At 39.8% G+C, this 24,041-nt stretch overlaps 1 protein-coding gene across 3 annotated transcripts in view; it reads right to left on the bottom strand.

The window, feature by feature from the left end:
* Positions 1-2,696: 2,696 nt before the first annotated feature.
* Positions 2,697-24,041, bottom strand: part of LOC119788555 (apoptosis-stimulating of p53 protein 2-like) — a 28,478-nt gene continuing 7,133 nt past the window's right edge. Inside the window, exons 3-21 of one of the 3 annotated variants that reach the window (XM_038292957.1) lie at positions 19,597-19,744; positions 18,769-18,882; positions 16,826-16,896; positions 16,477-16,578; positions 15,290-15,464; positions 14,991-15,172; positions 14,737-14,901; positions 14,549-14,581; positions 12,762-12,809; positions 10,589-10,772; positions 8,187-8,309; positions 7,956-8,077; positions 7,469-7,853; positions 6,086-6,897; positions 5,348-5,485; positions 4,259-4,392; positions 4,004-4,170; positions 3,677-3,876; positions 2,697-3,589 (exon numbers count right to left, since the gene is read on the bottom strand). In XM_038292957.1, the coding sequence (XP_038148885.1) occupies positions 3,548-3,589; positions 3,677-3,876; positions 4,004-4,170; positions 4,259-4,392; positions 5,348-5,485; positions 6,086-6,897; positions 7,469-7,853; positions 7,956-8,077; positions 8,187-8,309; positions 10,589-10,772; positions 12,762-12,809; positions 14,549-14,581; positions 14,737-14,901; positions 14,991-15,172; positions 15,290-15,464; positions 16,477-16,578; positions 16,826-16,896; positions 18,769-18,882; positions 19,597-19,744 (3,345 nt within the window). In that variant the 3' untranslated portion in view covers positions 2,697-3,547. The remainder of the gene's footprint in view (positions 3,590-3,676; positions 3,877-4,003; positions 4,171-4,258; positions 4,393-5,347; positions 5,486-6,085; positions 6,898-7,468; positions 7,854-7,955; positions 8,078-8,186; positions 8,310-10,588; positions 10,773-12,761; positions 12,810-14,548; positions 14,582-14,736; positions 14,902-14,990; positions 15,173-15,289; positions 15,465-16,476; positions 16,579-16,825; positions 16,897-18,768; positions 18,883-19,596; positions 19,745-24,041) is intronic. The other 2 variants (XM_038292958.1, XM_038292959.1) reach the window with 2 other exon arrangements.

The following is a 24,041-nucleotide window of genomic DNA, read 5'->3' as shown; positions in this document are numbered from 1 at the left end:
CAGGGAAAGAAATACAAAGGTTTTAAAATAAAATGACAAATTTTTTGTTGGTTGTCTACAGATCAAAAGTTATCTTCTTTCTCAGGCTTTGAGTGACTTCTGTAAGCCCTACTCGTAGTCCACTCTTGCATTTCAGGTTTTGGTTGCTTTGGATTGGTATTAATCTAAAGCTGTGCAGATAAAAATCCACCTGTGGCTAGTCATCTTCTGCATGGGTAAAAATATCATCATCCCATCTCTATGATTTACTGAATAAATAAGATTAATATAATGTTAAATTAACAGCCATGAAAATAAATGTGCCTGTTAGATAAATCATATTTCTTTGAAGATAGATAACTAAATCATATGAATGAATCAATGCGGCTCCGAGGAAAACTAGCCCCATTATTCTCCCAGCCATAAACAACTCAAACCTTTGCTGGTGTCTGTAAACCCCCCCAGGTTCCCAGCTTCTTTGTGAAATCACAACATGATCCTGTTACTGTGCTTCAGAGTCCAACAAAAAGTCTGAACACTAAATCCTACAAATGAGGATGTCTTAAAGCATACTGTTGATCCATTATGAATGTATATATTTATAAAGTAGCACTCCCTGAACAGCAGCTATGATTTTATTTCCTCTCCTTAATCCATTTATAAGCAGGTTTGTAAAGGTTTGGGATTATGTCCAAGACATTCGGTGCCTTCAATCCAATAGAGCTGACCCATACAGGTCCCCTCTGAACATCACTGAGGAAAGGAGCATCACTTTTGCTGGCTGCCAAGGCAACAGCTGCCCTCAAAGAAGTAATGCTGAGCATGTTTATATGCTACAGATGCACAGTATTAGTTACACGGCAGGGTGCAGGGCCTTTTTTTTTTACTCGCTGTGTCCTCAACAAAGAAGTTTGTTCAGTTACTGAACCTCAAATATGTCCACCTTAACAAATGCCTCTATTCTATGGAGATTTCGCAGTGCTTCTGCAGGCTTTGCTCACTTTTATTCAACTAAAGCGTGTTATGTTGATTAGTGTCCTAATTTGATCTAAGAAACAAGGCTGCCTAATTGTTTGGGAATTTGAAACAGTCTTGTGCTGCCACCCACTGACTGCAGGGATGAGAAATAAATGAACTGAGCACTCCTCTGTTTTACAAAAAAAGCAAACAGGCAAAATGGGAAGATAGGTTGCATCATAGCTACTGTCAAACACAAAAACACCAGCTGTCATTTTGTTTGTGGCAAACTAAAAAAGGTATTATTAGACAGAGCTATAAGGACCAAGTTGGATTCTTAGACTTCGTTTTTCAATGTATTACTATTATTGTTATACTGGCTTTATTAACTGCATGCTGCTAAGATTGTTGCACAATAATTCTGAAAAATGAAGTAGTCAAATATCAAGTCATAATCCTGACTAAAGCTTGTTGATGGCAACAAAAGAGGATTTCTGATAAAGTCCTAAACAGACATTAGTGTGGTAGTTACCAAAACTCAAACATTGTACATCTTGTTTTACAGCTTTCCTCCTTAAAGCCTAGGGAATAAACCTGAAGCCCCAGGGCCACATTTAGCTGTATAGACCTTCTTTGCTTGACAATGACTTTGGCCAGCAACATTATAGTATTCTAAATATATTACATTCATAGCATTTACAGCTTTTCTATATTTACCTTATTCCTAAATAATTTTTGCTTCCATCAGAGCTCATTCCATTCAGATTAAAGAGTTTTTGCATCTCTGTACAGGATAACTTAAAAGTAATTAACAACTCTAATATTTTTTTACCGAAAGGTGCACCTCAGTCCAAGGAGAAATCCAATATATTTTGGTGATCCGCATCATAATCCGGATGCAGGATTTCTTTAAAGGCTTCTTTAGCATCATTCGGTGGAACAAGCAGTTCCCCCCTTAACCAGAGGGTGGCAGCAGTGACTATTAAAAGCTTCAATATTGGACTCAAAAAAGTCCAGAAGTAGAAGACAAAAAAAAAAAACATACAGTAGGAAAGGTGAGCCATGTCTCGCCTGAAATCTGATCAAAGAAAGAGTGAATGAAGGTGAGTGCATAACAAACACCAGAGGCTGCAGACACGCCCTCAGCCTTTTTTATAAACCTATAACAGGATTTTAAGGAAACCATTACCAAAGGTACACCTCATACCAAGTAACAATTCATTAAATTTGGTAATGATTTTCTGCCATTTTAGCAATAGGTGTAGGTCACAATATGGGGAAATTGTGCCGCTTGGCAGAGGTATGTGCTGTCCAAGGCATTTTCTGGTTAATGTAAAGAATTTGGATTTTGTTCAGATATTTAATAAATTGTCAGGTTATGCGACAGCTCTCTATATAAAAACTTTCAAGTTTCTTTTAATCGAACAACCATATTATTTGTTTAAAATTTTTTAAAACTCACTTTTTTATCCCGGCAGAGGGCAGCTTTTACCTCAATGCCTACTTGCTCACAACTCCTGGGTTCTAAGATATTTAACTATTATGTATCCCAATAAAAAGTAGAGGATGCAAACAAAAAATCATTAAAATGAAATTATAGGAAACACTTTTAGGGTGAACAATAACACCAGACAACCTTAGTACAAAGTATTTTATTGTAAATGTTTAAAATACTACAATACATTTGTGTTTAAAGTTCAGATGAAAAGGCTAAGGAGAGCTGTAACAAAAATAAATACATCTGCACCAACAGATATGTGATTAGCTACCATGGATCTTAGTTTTTTTTTTTTTGTTTTTTTACTTTAATTAGGGACTGTTTGACTCACATTCTAACTTTATAGATGCTTTCTCTTTGTGACTGCAAGATGATCATGTCCTGAAATTTCATGATGTAATGGAATGGCTCTTTCATAAAAATATACATGTACTTAATCATTTTAAGTGTAAAAAAAAAAAGACTGGATTTTCATAAGCAACTACATTTCCTATAGCTGGATGGTCATATGTGTGGAAAATACACAGAGATACAACATCTATGGCTACTCAACCATGGGCCAGTGCAGAGAAGCTGACTGGGCCACTAGGCATCATCAACCACAGCATAAACTACAAGGAAACAATCATAGCACTTCACTTGTTCCTCCTCAGGTCCTTTAACTTTCCAGGACAGCAAATATACGACCTGCTAAAGACTACTGTAGTAACAGCATGTATCAATACCATCGTCCCTGCTTTTCAACATTGTATAATGTCCAAGAAAATGTGTTTTAAACAAAACAACAGCATACAACTTTATTCGAATTTAAGACAAAAATTCTATGGTTGTCCTCGTTAATTAAATGTAAAAACTGTTCTGGAGAACAAATAATAAAACAGGAGGATAAAGGAGAAGAAATGTAGTGTCTTAAGTACATGAAAATTCCTGGAAAGAAAATTCCTCTGTTGCATTTAAACCAAAGTGCCAGAGTAGTTGATCCTTCATATAATGGGTCTATACTTGTATCTTCATTTTGCCTGGATCCTTTTGTCTTTTAAAGCCTCGGTGTGTTCGGGTACACCTTATTTCACAGTTACTGCCAGTCTGGACAGGTGCAGAGATCCATGAGCTTTAAGCTAGGGTTCTTTGTCTTGGTTTGATTCTGGGATAGAGCTGTTTGAGAACAGAAGCATGTCAATGATGCAGAGATGTACAGAAATCCTTCTGTTTGACAATTGGTTGCAGTGGATGCCAACTCACCCCTAGCAGGTTACGAGGAATGTAACCCTCAGCGTCGTTCAGACGGGCCCACCACCAGTCGATCTCCTCTTCATCCTCTCGGCGAACAATGGTCATGCAGTCTCCCTCACGGAAGGACAGCTCATCAGGATTTTCAGCTGCGTAGTCCCACAGAGCATAGACCACCCCCCTGTTCATTATTCCCATCTTCTCTTGAACGCCTGAAAATAACGAGGCATAAAGACAAAATATTAATTTCAAAAAATAGTCACATCATGGAGAATTTTTTTAAGCAAACAACAATTAAAAATGCAGGAAGAGCCATATTTTAAAACAGCTTTTACTGACCATAAAGGAACTGGGAGCACTGGGTATAACCCTCCTCCATCTCTTCACATTTATCTGCTGCAGTTTGCATGTCACTGTAGGTCATGGCAAAAACCGCCGCGCCCGACTCCACCAGAAACTTGCACACTTGGACATTGTTGCAGGATGCAGCGCAGTGAAGAGGTGTCCTGTTGGGGGTGAGTGACCAAAATAGGTTAATTTAAGCATGAATACCAACAACAAACAGCTCCAAATGTTCTGAGTCTGTGAACCCACCAGCCATCACTGTCAGCAGCGTTGACGTTGACACCAAACTGGACTAAAAACTTGACTATCTCTGTGTGTCCGGCACACACAGCGTTGTGCAAAGCTGTGATGCCCTCATCGTTGGGCTGACTGGGATCCTCCACCTAAATTTAGGGAACCATGCTTATTAAACTGTTTCCCTTAGAAACAGATAAAATGCAGAAATTCACTGGTTACTGAAAGTCGAACTATTTCATACTCTAAGCCTGGTTGGCGATAGGACATTACAAAACAAAAAATGTAATCTTTACAAAAAGCAACAAATACAAGATCTAACCGACCGCACTGACATCAATAGGAGGAGTTCCTGAGGTTCCTGTCACACCTTGTTGATTTAGACAGCGTATGCCCGATGTTGAACTTTCTATGCAATTTGTTTTTCAATTTTGGGCATATACATAGCGTATTCATAAGTCCAGAACTTCTGTCCAATGACAGCCTAACTTATGCATAACGCATGGCAGCGTAATGCCAATGAAACAATGCACATGAAGTAATACACATGCATAATTTCATGGGCATTAAGAAGCATCAGTTAAAGCTGCTCCCCTAAGAGGCATCACTGCTCTCCCGTTAGGAGAAGAGAATCTCATGATGTGGCACATTTCCGCATTTTGAGGTGAGCGAAACATAAGATAGCAATAATATGAATCTCAAGCATATAAATTACACATGCATCGATTATTAATGGGGTTTTATCTATAGACACCTTTGCCTAGAAATTTTACTGTATTTGTAACTTGAGAATATCTTTGTTTTACTTGAACCTAAAAATGCATTCTAAGGTATATTTAATAAAAAAAAAAAAGAAATGCAAGTTTGATTTATTTCAATGCAGATCATTATCAATTACAACTGGCATGAAAAAGATATTTGAATAATAGATGCTCATAAATTTGCTGCGAAATCAGAATAAATTATCTAAAAGTTAAAGAGATAAACAAAATTATATAGGACGTCTTAATATTTTACTCATTTAAGGTAACCAATATCATAACAGAGTAATAAGGAAAAATACACTGCAGCAAGTGTTTTAAATATGGTGAAAACAGGTCTTACTTCATAGATGATTCTCTGGACCAGGTCGAACTCTCCCTCTAAAGAGGAGTCCAGCAGCAGAGCCAGCGGGTTAAACTTCACCCTCATGCTGTGATCGATCCTTTCAGAACCAGACTTACGCAAATTAGTCCTCTTTCCCTAAATTAAAACATAAAACAGCATTTATCATCACTTCAAAGAATTTCAAAACGCCTTCAGCTTGTGCTGCTGAAGCATCAACTCTCAGTCTAGTTGTGGAGCAGAAACTGGTTTGTTATTCTAGCTCTGTGTGCAGGTTAATCTAGGTTCTAAGCAAAAGCTATTCACAGAAACGATTTTGTTGTTATGCAACCTCATTTAGAACAAAAGCCTTGTATGCAGGTTATGGAAAGGTGAGAAGAATTGAACCAGAGGAGGGGGGGAAATGGGTCATAACACTCAGTCCTTCCACATTTCCATCAAAATCTCTTAACTCTTTTCTCCAACAGCTTAGCAGCAAGAAAACACAAACTAGTGTTTATTTTCCAAACTACTTTATCCTCTTAGTTTGAGGAGATCAGGACCCATTTTCCTCAGGAACAATAACTGTGCTTTTTAAGGATTTTTTTTTGTTACACAACATGATCAGTTTACTTCTGCAAAAAACGTACTCATGACCTGAACTTTTAGAGAGTCAAAGGAATTTTAAAATAGATCAATGTAAACCCTTATGGAAAATGTGAAACTTCTGATAGTTTTAAAGCACCTATATGTTCGTACCGGGGGCAATGTGACCTGTCCAGTGACCTCAGGGGCTGTCATGTTGAAGGTGTCCTCTCCTAGGCTGTCCTGCTCTGCTCCGCTAGGGTATGGAGGTGGGGGGTAGGGGGGGAACTCTTCAACAAAGCTTTCAAGAGGCGGAGGAGGCAGGTTGGGCATTGCGTCATCCACACCAGCAGGGGGCGGAGGAGGGAAGAGAGCATCGTCAGGTCTGGGAGCTGGATGGGATGGAGGAGGAGGTGGAATGATGAGCTCACTGTCCGGAAAGGCTGATGGTGGTTGCGTCTGTTCAGTCGAGGTTGGAAGGGGAACGTTGGCCCCCGCTGGGTGTGATGGAAGCTCCCCTCTCTCAGTGTTCTGACCCGGCTCTGATGGGACAGGTTCTGCGGTACCTTGTGAGCTCTGAACATGAGGCCCGACAGATCCACCTGCCGCCTTTTCTGCTTCTCTGGCAAAAGCTGGAATTAAGGTCTTCTGATAGCGTAATTTTTCAATGTTGGGCCCTGCAGGACCCTCTGGTTCAGTGATGGAGCTGCGCTTCTTCAGGGGTCGGGGGGCATTATAAAGCTTCTTTCTAAGGGCTTCGAGGTCAGCGTCACTCTGATTCCTGTAGGGGTTGGAAATGAAGGGGAGCAGCTTGGTGGGGCTCAGAGGACGAGGGATGTTCTCAGTTTCTGGCTGGGGACCCTCAGAGACACTGGGACTGGATCGATTCACAACATTGTCCACCTCATTGTCTGGGGAACGGCGCTCCAGATATGGATTTTCCAGATGTTGGGAGCCTCCAGCTGGATTCACAGGTTTAGAATAAACTACAGACAAACACAAAACAAAAAACTCAGTTAGTATATCAAGACAGGCTGCATTGGTTTCCATTTAAACTAATCTCTGCTGAATTGTATTTGTTGCTAGAAAAACATTATGCTAACAGAAACCCCTAGAGTGATGGGAAAGCATGACTAAGAAGTCACATTATTAAAACCACTGATTTAGTGTTTACTGTTATCCAACTGACTAAACATGGCAAAAAAAATCTAAGAATCCAAATTTCAACATTTTATATGATCCAATATTGTCTTAGAAATACTTTTTGTCCATGTTCATTCTATGTAAGATGAGCTACAGTATGTAGCTTCCTTAGTTAACATGCTCTGACCCTCTTAGAATGAACAGAACTGTGATTATTTTTTACTTCATGAACCTCCAAATGCTCCAGTTAACCTGCTGTCTTGTCACCATTTTATTCCTCCATTTAACTTTCCATAAAAAAAGGCTTCAAAAGCACTCCTCAGGGTTCTCTTCAGGAACTTCAAAGATAACAGTTTTCATGCAGTCATATTTAAAAGTAATAACCAGGAATATTCCTCCCCCTTGTAAACTTACTGCTGCGGGTTGGAACCCTGTTGATGGCTCCTGGGATCCCCGGCTGGAGCGGCTTCCCTGAACCAGCCTGCTGAGTGTACATGGTATAAATGGACTTGGCTGCTACAGTTTGGGGTTTGGTCAGGCTGGAGGATGGAAGCTCTGGAGTGAAAGGTCGGACCGTAGCTGCAGGTGGAGTGTCCTGCTTGGAAGGTAGAGGGAGTGTCTGGCTTTGAGAGGTGGGAAGAGGGCCCCTGCCCTGGGCGGTCTGGGTCTGCTGGCTGTGGGGCTTTGTCTTGGGGAAGGTGCCCGTGTTTAGTCCTTGTTTGCTGTAAGGAACGACACTGGGACCTTTTGGTTTGGTGGGAACAGGAGGGGGCACCTTGACTGCAGCCTTCGGGGCAGACTGGAAAGTTATGTAAGAAAAGGAGATCTTTTTAGACAAGAGGAAGAGTTTCGGCAGGTAAGTAACACTTTTTTTCTGCCTAACAGGATGTTTTTCTCTTACCTGTGCATCCCTGACCAGATCTTCACTGCTCTGATTTTTGCGAAGGGAGGCGGCAGGAGGTTCTGTTGGCTCAAACATGGAGAAGGGGCGCACCTTCTTGTCTCTCTTCAGCTCTGATTCATCTGAACGTAGAGGGCAGAGAGTTGCTTAATAAGCCCTAATAGTAGTTTATTATTTTCCCTGGATACTAATGTATTACAATGATTTAGATTCTGTGTGCCGTTATTTCACCTTGCTCTATGTTAGAGTTGGTGTGAGAGGTCATCCGAGGCAGTGTTGAAGCTGAGCCGAGTCCATTGGTCTTTGAATCCTGACCTGAGGAGCTCCAGTCAGCCAGCTTTCCAGGCTGCAGACCTGAGGGGCGCACAAAGAAGGAGGAAGAGATAAAGTTTTGTACAAATGGTTCAATATTCCTTATAGGCAAACCATATCATCAACACAAAGCACAAATAAGGATCCCTTATATAATGGCTGCTTTTGGATGACTGGCTAAGACCAAGGAGTACTGTGGTAGGATGAGCGCTTGCTTTTAGTGAGATTAGCATCTCAACCATAGTAACAACGAGCATATTTCCATAAGACTCTCAACAAATGAGGCATATTTGTACATCGCTGCACATTGTGCAGGCATGAACAGGCCGGGTATGTCACAGTCCGTAATGACTGTCAGCTCAAGTGAAGGTTATGAATTTGTTCCATCTGACCCATTTAGAGATGCAGAGGAAGAACGGTCCAGAAAACTCAGCAAGCTGGATTTAAACCCAGCAGAATACGAGTAAATGAGAAACCGAAATATCTGAAGCAGCTGAAATCTTTTGCCGCAATAAAGAACTACTTAGAAGCACACACGCACACAAACACGAGTGTGTACCTTTTCTTTTTGCCCGTAGCTCTTTCAGAGGGTTGAGCAAGAACATGGCTTCTGATGGAGATGCATTCGAAAGACAAAACAAGCAAAGTGGTCTTAAAGCTTTAAGTTTCCTTTGCTTTAGACATGATGTTTGCAGAGCCAAGGCACAGCCCTGCCTCAGGAGCCATGCAGCACGCAGCGCAACCTCCCAGAGTCAGCATCATGCTTTGCTCTACACTTCAGCAGAAGAAGAACTGGGAAGGACTGTTTTATTGAGAGCAGGTTCTTCCATCTTCCCGCCCACCCCTCCCTCCCTCCCTCCCTCCCTCCATTGCTCTCTCTCCTTTCCATGCTGCACATCAACCCACCACAAGTAATCGCATGCAACAGGACAGACTGGAGAAAAAAAACTATTTACTTTCACTGCCTTTTCCCTTTGGATTTAAATAAAACAATATAGTCTGAGCAGGACAGAGTGTGATGTTGCTGACATTTTGCTATCAACAGCTCGGATGTAAAAATATTCAGTACAAAGATGCACAGAGATGATTCATTATCCTCAGCCAAATTTATAAAAAAAATAATAAAAAATGATTAGATTGTGCAGAAGAATGGTGAAATGTTGCAGTGGTCCAATTGTCTTCCCCTGGCTTTAAAACCCGAAAATATGACATCACAATTTATAATTGCCTCTGTACTCAGGTACTGAACTCTGGGATCAATTTACAACGGCATAAAAATATTAAGTTGAACTACTCTCTGATTCTTCATAGATTTCAAATCTTTGTTAGATTTGCCCAATGAGCTAGTAGTTTCTGCAAATCAACATTTAAAAAGAAAATAATTTCACAGAAAACTTAAAGCAAACTTCTCTATCGTTTCTTGCTAGACTCTGACCTTTAGTGATTATAATGACCTAATCTTTCTAGTTTTCCTACACTTTCTGTCAACTTAAAATTTCCTTCCCTATGCCTGTGGACTTTCATTTATGATGTGAACTTCTTGCTTTCTTTATATTTCTATAAATAGTGATTTCAGTTTCCTCTCTCATCATTGTCACCAGGTGAGTAAGTTTAGGCTCAGTACTAAGTACCAAATTGATGCAGTGCAAGAGTGTTTTTATGAAGCAGAGAATCAGAAGTACTTAGATCTTTAAAATAATGTCCTTTTTAATATTAACCAAGCCCCAACTCTTAAGTTTTGATAAAATGTTTTTTAATGTTTGTTGTTTTCATTTACTGCATGTTATTATTTTACACAAGGCAGGCTTTTTTCCAATGTTGTGAAAAATGCTGTTTAAAGACTAGAGATTGACTATGATGGTAGTTAGTTACTATGCGTTTCCTAAACCATTGCAACAAACCAGTAAGGTACAAAGACATAAAGAGTATCAGCAAAAACACAAATATCTGTGGAATAAATCCTTCACTGCAAATCTTATCAGCCTTTAGAATAGTTCAACAGAGAAGGGGAGGAAGCAGAATTGAGAGGTCACAACATTAAGTCAGTGTCTCTGTGTGTGTTTGGGGGGGTGAGGGGGCAGGCTACCTTCTGAACTCAGACTGACATCACAGTCAGCAGGAGCAGCAGTCTCCGCTGCTCCTGCACGAGTGCCGGAAGTTTGAGTGGGACACCAAAACAAAGAGAGGGCAAAATATGTTTCTATACATGTCTGTAGTAAAAGTAAGTCAATAAATATCGAGCTAAGATAATTTTCAAAAGATCAAATATGTTTATGTCATAAATGGGACAAATATGGGCGTCTGCCGTCAGGGGATCTCACCTGCACTGGCTTTACTTTGAGAGTCGCTGCCTGGTAGAGTCGCAGTGCCGTCTGGATAGGCTGGTTTTACCAGAAGATCGTGCCTTGCTGGGCCGCGGGGCATGGTGGACGACTGGATGTAAGGGCCGACTGCTGCCACACGAGACGGACCCGACTGTGGCCCGGTTTGGCTGTCGGAGGGCAGCTGTAGCAGAGACCAGGAAGAAAGGGGCAAAATCAAGATGAGATTTCTTACAAACAGCTCAACAGAAGATCCAAAGAGCTTAAGACACAATGGAAGAAGCCGATCATTTCATACATGAAATGGTACCAGATGAGAAACTAGTGATTGAAATGGGTAAAGCATGCCATGCTAGGGTTATCATTTAGGACAAAACAAAGAAAAGAAAAACATTCTCTTTTCTGACTGATAGATAGTGCTGAAACATTTCAGTGGTCAAGTCGTGACAAAAAAAAATTTGACCACAATGAGAAAAATCAATAGAAGCCAATTTAAAACCACCAATGGAGAAAAGAAAGAAAAAAAAACAAAAACACAGCTTTATTTTACACGGGGTATTGAAATCAAATATTTTCAAACCCTTAAGTTTCAAACTCTGAGGAACAAAGTAGAGACCATTACCAAAATCATCAGCCTAAAGAATAATGATGTTGCTAATCAGCCAATTAAACAACAGGCTCAGCAACCAATTTACAATTTTCCTCCATCAACAAATAATCCATCAATTGATTTTATTTCTGTTGATGTAGAATTTAGCACCTTTCAAGTTGATGTTTCATTGCCTAAAGTAGTAAACTTCCAGTAGAAAGTAATTTACAACAGATATTGGGATTTTTTCTTGTGGAGAAAGGGTATTTTTTATTGTTCATCAATAAATAGTTAAATATATTATAAAGGATTTTATTTATCCCTTGAGTTTAAATAAACTCCTTAACTTGAAAGTTAGTTTGGGTGTGTAACAGCTGAAAATTTTAGTTTGTGTTTTTCAGCTATTACAGTGCAGCATCTTTTGTTAATTGGTCGTTGGACTCCAACAAAATGAACATGTTCGCTGAAACTCAAATCATTCTCAGAAATGTTTTGCCTGCATCACCGTTCCCAGTTAACATAATTTTCTTGTTGTTAAAACTAAATACTCTGTGTGATTTAAGAATTTCTGCTAGGTCACAGATAGATACTTATTTCCTTGATGTAATATTAACCCAAATCTAAAAGCCTGCTAACAAGGAATAGTCTGGTTTCTGGTGCCATGCCTGGTTAAAGTTTGAAAAAGTTACAGCTTCCTGTGGATTCAAATCATCTCAATGTGACCACTAAGTGTCAGAAAGACTATAATTTTCTGTTTCAAGCATAGAGTAAAGCAGCACTACTTCCTCACCTGTTGCTGCCAACTGCTGCTCAGCTGGCTTAGCAAAGACTTCTATCATTGTAAAAGAGGTGCCAACCAATTATCTGTTTTAACACTGTTTTAAAACAGCAGGCTGCATTTTTGCAAGTTACTGGAAGAATCAACTTATTTCAGGGTGTCTACCCTAGCAGATGGCACAACTAATTAACCAGATAATGTTCATTTATTATGCAGCAAAAGGGAACACTATGCTCCGCAATGATCAGATCAAAACCATCTCTACATATTTAGAGGTGTCTGTTTCATATTGTTTCTTAATGTCAAAAATAAAAATAAACGCCATGTCAGCAGAAGTAACGTTGATAAATCGGTTTGAATAAATATAGCTGGAATATATTGCCAACATTTACGGTACTCAAGGATACTGGGAAAAATCTCTTGGCTAATACGCACTGATCAATAAAAAAAACTCAAAGAAAGGACCATGACACATCGACTTTAAAGTAATTTTCTGACACAATCTTGATCTGAAGTTTAAATACAGAATCAGTGAAGTTGGAAGTAAACAGTGGCAGAAAATAAAACTGATGACTTTACTGTTCATTACCAAACTAAATGACTTTAAATTCCAAACTCCTAACAAATCTCCTACAAATAACATTTCTTTTGCATTACCAGCTATGTGAACTTTCTAGTAAAATTAACATGCTCTTAATGTCATGCTGTAAAGTCCAATGAAAGCTGCCGTGCACAGTCATGCTTCTTAGTTGTGATTAAAAAGCAGATAAACGTAGAATGTACATCTGCAATACTAATTTAGTTACCTGCCGGTGAGCGTCTTTTGAAGCCCTCTCTTTAACAGGATAGCCATTCTTGAGAAAACAAAAAGCACAAACATGCAAAAGCAGTTCAAAAGACCAAATAATCCTTCCTCAATATAATATTAACTCTGTGTTTCCTAGAAAAAATAGAACAGTAGCTAAGAAGATCTGGGGAGGCTCTCCCTCTCCTGGCAGCCCCGAGTCTCCCTCTTGGGTCAACATGCTTTGAATTGGTGACGGCTGCCAGACGTTTGCAGTTTGGTTGGAGGGAAATGTGGCTTTGGTTGGTTTGTGTTTTTATGTTGGTTTGAAAGAGATCACTAATTATGATTCAAGGCAGGGTGTGGGTAAATCACCTTCTCCCTTGAGTCTATTCAGGTTTTCATCTCTAAAAACACACATTCACACACAAAACTGCAAAGGCTTCTATATACTGACCCTAATTTATTAGATAAGTCAAGAGGGCTTAAAAGAAAAACTAATGCTTTAATAAAGACTAGAGATGTAAACATATAATTAAAATAAGATAAATTGTCCATTAATGGTTCATTAGATTACATTTTTTTTCCTTTCCATTAATTGATAGGAATGTGCAAGTAAACATTTTTTTCTTTCCACAATTAGTACCTAATGCAGCTGTAAAAAATGTTTTCTTAAATATGATTTATTTATTTATTTATCTCAACATAAGGGCCTCAATATCAGTTTATAATATGCTAACAGAAAGATCACCTTGTTACAAGAGAAAACTGAGCTTTGTAAAAACATGGCTGCTTATTATTAGTTAGTTGATCAATAAGATTATTCAGCTTGAAATGATTTCAGTAATCAATCATTTGCATCCCTAATGCAGACTGTGTGTTACTCATTAAAAAGCTTTTACAAAACCTCAGGAGGATATATGTGATACGCCTTATTCATACTCTAATTTATAGCCCACTTTAATGTGTTTGCTTTACTAACATAGCTAACTCAACACAAAATACACATCAGGTGGATTTCTGATCATTTTATAATCTGATTGAAAGGAGAAGTTAATGTAATAACCAATAAAAGTTATATGTTCAGACGGATTGAAATCAAATAAAAAAAACATTTAACAACTAAAAAGTAGAAAGGTGAAGAACAGAAAAAAAAAGAAAGAAAAAAAAAAGCATTCATTCTTGGGTATTTTGTGAAGCAGAAGTTACATTTTCAGTCCCTCATTCTGTGAAAATGAGTCGGTTAACTCCCATTTACAGTCCCATGGCAACGTGTGTACAAAACAACTCCTGGAACGGGGAAGCGTGGAGTGGAGGAGCAGGGGGAGAGAAGACAGAACACCCAGTACTTTAAATTTTACTGCCAATGATGCAACAACAAACTGAAGAAATCAACTGGCCTAACTCAAACAAACACTGTATGCTTTAGGCTTTACCAAAAAAGCATGACTTTTAAAATCATACAATACATTAAAAATGGGGGTGTTCCTTTAAGAAATCAAGTGCTTTTTTTGTTAAGAGGAAAGCCAGAAAAGATAACATCTAAAGAGAAATTCCTGCCTGCCTTGATGAGATTGACTCATTTCAGCTCCCCTGTCGTCAGAACTTGTTTCTGCCAAAACAGGACTGTAGAGTGGGAGGGAGAGGAAGCAAGAGAGCAAAAAAAAGCTGCTCTGTCATGTGATCTTTGGAGGATCTTATTCTCAAATGTAGAGAAAAGAGAAAGATTAATCAAAAGGCATTCATCTCCTCAACTGAGGAAGATGATTAGTCTTCCCAAAAAAGGACAGTAAGTGAGAGTCGCCTTACATCAGCAGTGCTGATCTCTGAATACTTTTCCATCTGAATCGCAAGATAAAGAAAAAAAGAACAGCCTCACTTTAAGGCCACTAGAGGGAGTTATATCAGTAGCAACTCCTCTTAGCAGCCACTGTCCTTTTAGTTTAACATGATGAGTTAAATAAAAAGATGGGAAAAGTTTGTATGGCTAAACTTACAGGTAGGTTCTCCTTCTGCTGAAGGGCCGCCTTCTTCTTCCACAGCCTATCTCTGAGCTCACTGATCCGTTTGTCCATGGCAGCCACTTCCAGGTTTCGCTTATTTAGATTCTCCCTCTGTTGCTGCAGCTTTGAATTTTGATCTTGATTGAGCTTGTTTCTGAGCTGATCAGTGAGAAACAGACCAAACAGGTGTCAGTACATCATCTAGGCTTTTCTAATGTTTTTATTTTTGCTTGTTGCATTTCTTTCACCTGCAGCTCTTTGTAGAGGCGGTCCAATTCTGCCACTGAGCTTTGATTGTCATGCATGTTTTCTTTTTTGCCATTCTTAAGCGTTTCTAGCTGTCGGCTAAGCTCCTCCACCTTTGATGCAGCCATCACTAGTTCTCTCTGCTTCTGCTGGAAAAGGTTATTCATTTGCTCGATTTCTTCCACTGCAGAAATGAGAGTAAGGGGAAAGAAAAATACAAACATAAAAACAAGGACAGGAGAATCTGGGAGGGGCTGCTCTTTTTAAAAGAAATAAAATAAATAAATGTAAGGGACCTCACCTAATTTGCCGTTGCTGATGCGTTTCTGCTCCACCTGGCCCTTGAGAGCTCTGACCTTCTTGAGTCGCACTTCCTGGTTCTCAATATTTTCTCTAAGGCGCTGAAGCTTCTCCTGCTCAGATGCCTGCTGCTGCTGACGCTGCTCCTGCTGCTTCAAGTAGCGCAGCCGCTGCTCCTGCACAGGGGAAAAAGAAGACAATTAAAAATGAAGAAAGTGACAAAACAAAAATCTTTATTTGTAGATCATCACATCAGCACGTCATCATAAGTAGGAATATCACACCATGAAATCATACTGAGTGTCACATGCATCTTTGTGTATACTTGGGGATGGGATATAATGAAAAGTAAACATTGTTCTCTAACATCATCCTGGAAAACATTCCACAGTTGTGAGGTAAGGTGCAGACATACCACTTCTCAGCTGCTAAGGCACAAAAGAGGCCCTGCAGATGATAGTGAGGGGAGCCAAAAAGGGTCTAAAATAATTTTTGGACTTTAATTATTTTTTATACATCTATCTACATAGGTTTTTTAACATTCAGTTTAATAGCATTGATAAGATGGTGTTAAAATTGCCAAGATTGTATTTATTCAACTTAAAAAAAATTAATTTTCAGCAATAAGATTGCAGGTGAAGTATTTTACTGAATTCTCCCAAAAAGGTGAGCTATTCTGGAAGACGTCTGGTCATGTGAGCTGAAACTAATCTGTTGATGTGTGTGAAGTGTACGTGCCTGCTTGGAAGCCACATTCCTTGGCTTCCTGTACTGTCCTAAAGCATACTTAACATAGGTCACATACTGCCTCAGAGTCGGAGAAGATTTGGAATAGAAACATTTCAGAGAGAAGAAAAGACTAAAAGACGTTTAATTTATACCTCAGCTTTTTAAATATATCTAACAAATAGATTTAAACAGAGAGGGAAACGAGTCCTTAAGAAGAGAAGAGAAACTTATACAAATACCAGGAGGAAGTCGTCTAGATTTCTCAGATAATGGAAACTAATCTTGCAGCAATTAACAATTCAGGACACACTGTCACAACCAACAAATACGTTCTTAGCATTACCAACTTTATAATAGCACTAGCTTTTAAAGGCCCTCTCCTAAACATTTTTGGCTTTTACTTTAATCTTGACCATTTAATTCATCTCTCCTGAAACTTCTCTGTACAGCTTTATGTACCTTGGAAGCCAGCAGCTGTTGTTGAGCTTCAATCTGTTGTTGCTGCCTGGCAGCCATCTCCTGTAGCTCAGCTAGTGTCATATCCATCCGGGGAGTTGCCACCTGTAAAAACTTTATAAATATTTGATGTGTTTTGACACATTTGGGTTGGAAAATAAGGGAGAACATTTGTTGCACAAAAGTTACATAAAATATGCGCCAGGCTCTAATCTGCAAACACCACTCTGAATGAAGCCGTTAATAGGTTTTTAATCTTTCTGAAATAAAAAATGGGTTTGTCTTGAATAAAGTCTTGAATAAAGTCTTGAATAAAACACCTTGATTTGCCAAAACAAAGTAAATACCTTACCCCATTCTCCATCCTCCTTTCTGGAGGGGCCCTCACCCCATTTCTCTTTGAATCCATGCCTCTTGTTCCTCCTTTGTGACAGACATAAAGAAATAAAGACTAAGCATCACAATCTGCTGCAGAGTTTCATCAAAATCCCAATTTTTTTTTTACATTAAGTCAAATCAAAGGACAGTGAGGGATTTTAAAGCAGTGGCCTTTACAGGCATCTTTGAAAAACGATTGGAACTCCCTCTTGGCTTTTTGCCTGTTGGTGTCTAAAACAAACAAATGCAACCACAAAAACATGGGAGGTTTCTTTAACACAGCAGCACAGAAGGACGTGCTTCAGGTAACACAGACTCTCAAAGCTGCTCCTCTGGACGACTGGTGGGATAAGTACACTTTGTGACTCGCAATAATCTTAGGATTTAAACTAATACATAAGCTTCTGAGTCTGAGACCAAAACTGTGTCTGGTCTTTTTATATGTTGGAATTTTAGTTGAGAGATGGCATCTGAAAGAGATATACCCATTTCAATGCCCAGGAACTTGCTGACTTCATTATTTTTTGTTGCTCTTTACAAAAGCACTCAAAAGCAAGCTAAATATAAAATAAGTTAAGTTCTTATCTAAGCAAAAGGCACGACTGAAATCGGAAATCTCTATTATATTGCCCTGGATTACTTTTTTGGTCATGAACATTATTAAACACTTGCACAAAAAGCTAATCCAGGGCTTTGTTGGCAGGGCAGAGAAAAGCTTAGCTAACAGTGTGGGAAAAAAGACCAGCTGAAGATAACAAGAAGGGAAAACAACCACCTAATCCCATGGCTAGACTCAAGCTGTGAGGGGTAAAAGGGCTTATTTACGCAACCAGGAGTTGAGAAGATGGTGGATGACCAGTAAGACACAATATTATTATCCTAAGAAAAAAGGATGAGGTGAAGATGTTACTGGGATTCTCTGCCTTCCAACAATAAGACTGCTCAAGGGTTTGATTTTTGATTATATGGAAGGGATTTCTTTATCTTGGTTAACTTTATTAGAGGGGATGTCATAATACCAGGATTTTAGGGGAAAAAGCTCACATGCTAACAGCTAGTCAGATTGCCCATTTTTGCTGATTTTAGGAATTGAAAATTGTTCCTCTTGTGATTAACCTGCTCTAAGTTCACCAAGAGATAAGACTTTGGAATGCTGGTGGACTATTATTTTGCCATTCTAGCTCAAATGGGATACTACTGTCCGTTTCAATATGAAGTAGTTGGTTGGAAACAGACAACACCTTGATGAGCAGAAATTACCTTTAGATTTCTTCAGTTTTCTACAAATTCACAATATGTCATTCACAGGAACTCAACCCTATACAGAGCATTATATAGTGACTGATTATGCAATGTTAGATGAGTGTCCGAAGATCTAGTGTATGAAATAGCGGACTTGAAATTTCCCACAGTGGGTTATACCAGAATGATTTGTGAGAACTCTCCTCGCAAAGCATCATGGGATTTGTTGTGGCGGCAATAAAGAACAAAGAACGCCAGCACCATGCAGGGAGGCGGACTTACCAGACCAACGGGGAGTGGAAAGTAGTGATCATCTGTCTAAACGGTCGGTTAACTGAGTTCACTATGAAGTCCACTATATACTCCCTGCTCTATATAGTGATTGAGAGGCTAGGGCAGAAGTTCGGACACATCCTTATTCTTTTTAAATTAAATTGTTCTGGGACAATCTTTATTTAGAAATGACTGGCAAAAAGACCCGTAAATAAGTAGGTAATTGTCTAACTGAAGACTTAAGGAATCTCTGGCATTTCAAATCACAGAGTCAAACATGTTTTCTCTGAAGACAGCACTTGGTCAACTGGGTTTTCTTTGTAGAAGAAGTGAGCAGTAACACCTTATGTTTCATTGACTGCTTCAGCTGTTCTAGGTGGGCTTTCACAAACTGAAACGTACCAGATTCTCTGCCGGGGGCTCGGTTGTGCCGCAGAAAGAATCGCACCTCTCCTCTGTGCGGTCCCCATCTTTGGAGCACATCAAACATCCTCTCACCATCGCCTACAGGTCTCTCTGTAGACAAAGGATATTAATTTAACACAGTTTCTAAAAATGTGAGGTTAAAAAGAAAAAAAATACTGTTGAGGTTAAACCTGACAAGGCCAAAGTTGTTCAAAAGTGCATGTGGTGTTTGCTTAGAGAAACACCAAGAGGCATCCTAATTAAGTTTCTTAGTACAAAGTCGATGACGCACACAAAAACAAAGTGCTGTGTGTGTTCTTTTTGTTTGACACCACAGGGCTCAACGATCCTTGTGACATTTTCATCTGCAGACCTAAGCTCCTTTTATTACATAAAGGGACCGAAACATCCCAGTAAGGTAACCAGTTATAATGGTAGCACAACCAAATAATTTAACATGTAAAAATCCCATCATCGTTATTAGGGTTTCTTCTAAATCTTAAGGTGTTACGGGTGCTCTGAAGTGTTTCGTGGAAAATGGTAGCAAAATAAAGACGGCGTTCCTTCTGGAGATTTCTTGTGAAGGCACTCGAGGACAATAATTGGCACTTGTCTCCCTCTTCCAGGAGCCTCACCATGGAAACGGATTGAAAACCTTTCTATTTGAGCCCTGGATTTTGAATACTTATTACATGGGGGAATAAAATGAGGCAGGGAGGAAATTATAAACCACTTCTGCAGTTCTTGTTTGAGAAAAGAAAGAGACATTTAGGTGCTTAATGGTAGTTGGGGAATGGCTCTTCCTATCTGCTGCAAGGCACTCACCAGATCCACGCCACATCTCTGATAAGTGACAATCCGTCTCCCCGGGCTCCTTGCACAGCTCCACCACATCACGGCACAGAGTCTCCGGGGTAACGGGAACCTCAGTAAAATGTTGGTCATTGTTACTGAGGTATACGGTCAAGAACATCTGTACATAGAAAGAGGAGGAAGAGAGAACGAGTAAGCAAGGCTTACCAGGTAAAAAATAAATAAATAAAATGGGTGGAACAGGAATATTTCATGAAGGATCCGGGTTAAGGTGGGATGGATGATGGCAAAGTAAACAACATATCTCTTTGAAACCAGTGGGTGATTTCCCTATGGGTCAGCATCTGATGCCGTGTCTACATAAAATATCTTCTTCCTTAACAGTGGGATGACTTTTCTATACTGTGTTTATCTTTATCAGCAGAGGGGAAAAAAAAAACAGAGTTCCATTTAACTTCACTCCAGCTAAAACCACAGACAGCAATCCCTCTAACAACAAGAAGAAACCAAATATATCCAGCTGATTCCGGAGAACTGAGGTTTTTGTTTCAGGTTGCAAAGATGGGCAAACTGTAAAATACACATTTCAAAGTAAGCTGCGCAGTATAAGCCTTTTTCTACTGGTATGGTGCTGAAATACAACAAAATAAATAAGTAAAAAAAGACCTGTTTTATCATTAATATAGTTTATATCAAGTGTTAATATAAATCTTAGACAAACATGAAAACAGCAAGCCACGTCATTAAATCCTCAAAAAAAAAAAAAAAAATCCCTTTAAGCATGTGCCGGAAATGTCATCACAAACATACACTATATTGCCAAAAGTATTTGCTCACCCATCCAAATTATTGGAATCAGGTGTTCCAATCACTTCCATGGCCACAGGTGTATAAATTCAAGCACCTAGGCATGCAGACTGTTTTTACAAACATTTGTGAAAGAATGGGTCGCTCTCAGGAGCTCAGTGAATTCCAGCGTGGAACTGTGATAGGATGCCACCTGTGCAACAAATCCAGTCGTGAAATTTCCTCGCTCCTAAATATTCCACAGTCAACTGTCAGCTGTATTATAAGAAAATGGAAGTGTTTGGGAACGACAGCAACTCAGCCACGAAGTGGTAGGCCACGTAAACTGACGGAGCGGGGTCAGCGGATGCTGACGCGCATAGTGCGAAGAGGTCGCCAACTTTCTGCAGAGTCAATCACTACAGACCTCCAAACTTCATGTGGCCTTCAGATTAGCTCAAGAACAGTGCGCAGAGAGCTTCATGGAATGGGTTTCCATGGTCGAGCAGCTGCATCCAAGCCATACATCACCAAGTGCAATGCAAAGCGTCGGATGCGGTGGTGTAAAGCACGCCGCCACTGGACTCTAGAGCAGTGGAGACGCGTTCTCTGGAGTGACGAATCGCGCTTCTCCATCTGGCAATCTGATGGACGGGTCTGGGTTTGGCGGTTGCCAGGAGAACGGTACTTGTCTGACTGCATTGTGCCAAGTGTAAAGTTTGGTGGAGGGGGGATTATGGTGTGAGGTTGTTTTTCAGGAGCTGGGCTTGGCCCCTTAGTTCCAGTGAAAGGAACTCTGAATGCTTCAGCATACCAAGACATTTTGGACAATTCCATGCTCCCAACTTTGTGGGAACAGTTTGGAGCTGGCCCCTTCCTCTTCCAACATGACTGTGCACCAGTGCACAAAGCAAGGTCCATAAAGACATGGATGACAGAGTCTGGTGTGGATGAACTTGACTGGCCTGCACAGAGTCCTGACCTCAACCCGATAGAACACCTTTGGGATGAATTAGAGCGGAGACTGAGAGCCAGGCCTTCTCGTCCAACATCAGTGTGCGACCTCACAAGTGCGCTTCTGGAAGAATGGTCAAAAATTCCCATAAACACACTCCTAAACCTTGTGGACAGCCTTCCCAGAAGAGTTGAAGCTGTTCTAGCTGCAAAGGGTGGACCGACGTCATATTGAACCCTATGGATTAGGAACGGGATGTCACTTAAGCTCATATGTGAGTCAAGGCAGGTGAGCAAATACTTTTGGCAATATAGTGTATTTCCACAATGCAAAGAGTTTAGATGCCATTTGAATAAAAGCTGTGTTGTAACAAAGCTGCCAGAGGCTGTGACATAAACTGGATCTACTGAACCTTTTTTGCCTCAGCCTCAGGGTTTAGTATGCAGACATACCATTGTACCAGTCTCAATAATAGCACCAGATGAGTGACTTGTTTCTGGGAGCTGCTTAGCTCAGTCATGTTTGTTAGAACAAGCTTAGTTGACATATATATATATATATATATATAAAAAAAAAAAAAAGAAGCTTTGATGAGTCTGCTGAGCTGATTGAACAGGAAAAGGGTTGCAGTTCTTTTGTCGGCTGCTGGCCCCACTCTGAATTTAGACAGGTGCTGGTCCTCTGCTAGGTTTTTCAATGAATAAATGTGTTATAGCTCACTTAACGGTTTGGCTGAGTGTGTAAATGTGCACACTTGATCTAGCTGATGCAATCAATCTGACTTCATAGCTCTTTATTTAAGTTTAATTGCTAAAACATCAAAAATAAATCAGTCCTAAACTAGACAGATAAAGTGATATAAACAAATTTCGTCATCTATCCATGTTCCACAGATTCAGGATAGATTCCTTTTTCTAAACACAACATTTTATGAAATGGCGTCTACATTTTAGAATCAACTGTGTCACAAACACAAAGGGTTTGAGGAGAAAATATGCCAAGCTGCGATTGCTACGATTTAGAAACAGAAGCACTTTAGCTGCTCCTTTACGCTGAGACAGCTGCAGCTCTTAGGTGATAAGACATGAGGGATGCAGAAATTTGTTTTGAAGGACAAGTTCTGACTCAGAATTGATGCCTTCCCCCCCCGATAAGGTTTCCATAACAACTGTTTTTATAGTGATAGCAGAAAGTAAGGTGGGTAGTTTGCTGATGCATGGAGCCTGACATGACTGGATTGCTTAACAGAGATCTCAGTGAAAGACTCCCATTGACAGAGTTGGTGAGTCATCGATGTCAGCACAGGGAGCATCATCCTTTCCAGCAATGTACCATACAGAACAGTTCCCAGATCTGAACCTTTTTTTATTCCTTTTCAATGAAAGATAATAAAGTAAGTCATCCATTCATTTTCTTCCGCTTTATCGGGGGCTGGGTCGAGGAGGCAGCAGTCGAAGTAAGCAGAGTAGAAGTAAGATGTAGTAGTAAGAAGTTAGCCAAACTGGACTAAATGTTTTGCCACCAAGCTTTAAATTCCAGAAAAGCATTTTAAGGATCAGCACCAACTAGTTCACAACATTCTGGAGATATTGGACAAGTGAACTGGCCATGTAAACATTTGGAGACGTGACAAATACTGAGAAGGTGGATGAATCAATTGGAGGGAGGTCCTGGAGGTGTTACAATAAAAAATACTTTTCAGCAAAAAAGATTAATGATCCAGGTGCTAACAGTGACATTAGGGGTTTCTCCAGGATGTATTACACTCGGCTGCCATTACTGGCAACACTACAGATTGTCAAAAACCAATTGAAAAAAAAGAAAAACTGCATAAAATGTGTGTCTTCATAGTAGAAATATATCACCTTGGTATATATGATGAGGGGAAAATAGTTGGTTGGACCCCCTGTTTTGACAGAGCTGGACAAATCGAGTCCATTAAATATTTATAGACAACACCAAGCAGAATTAAACAGCTCAATAACAGCCTGATGGTCCCTCCACAGGACAAAATAAAAGCAGCTCTGCAGAGAACTAGAAACAATGTCTTTGTGTGCTTTTAAAAGAAACTGGGCAAAACTAACGCAGACTGAATTAAAACATCTGGCAGAGATTTGCAAGCTTCGCCTTCCGTCTATTAGATATGAAGCAAATGAAAGCATCAAAAGCTGAATTACACTTCCTTCCTGCCTGGGAGATTGCCCAAGAATGCACAAGGTACATACCGCCTATGTCAGGCTCTTTTAAAGCGATAGACTGATAACTCTATTACAGCATCAGCAAAGTCAAAGTCATTTCCCAGCATATGGCAATACTGTGACAGAAAAGATTTATATAATAAAAATGAGTGCCAATCTAAAGAAAGTAGTCTTCCCCCCAGCTATCTGAAACTGAAGCAGCTATAAGGCAAGGTCACAGGGGATATATCAGAGGGATTATGATAATCTGCCATATAAAATAACAGCATTTTAATGGTTTGCTGGCTCTCAGACACAATGTTAGGCTTATTTTCATAAGCACGCACACCAGCAATAGTCACTACTTCTTATCTAAAACAATACGGCTTGTTATTTTCCTTATCTGAATCATTCTTCAGTACCCGGGCTAAAGGGAAAGCTGTAATAACGTGGGCAGAACAAAACCCCAAGGTCTTGAAGGTCAGTTTTAGGACCTTTCTCTACAGGAGACAGAAAGGACTGTGTGTATTTCAGAGAGA

The sequence above is a fragment of the Cyprinodon tularosa genome, unplaced genomic scaffold (assembly GCF_016077235.1).
Source record: "Cyprinodon tularosa strain WSP-4 unplaced genomic scaffold, ASM1607723v1 ctg32, whole genome shotgun sequence".
NCBI classification, from domain to species: Eukaryota; Metazoa; Chordata; class Actinopteri; order Cyprinodontiformes; family Cyprinodontidae; genus Cyprinodon; species Cyprinodon tularosa.
This window is presented reverse-complemented; position numbering and strand designations above follow the sequence as displayed.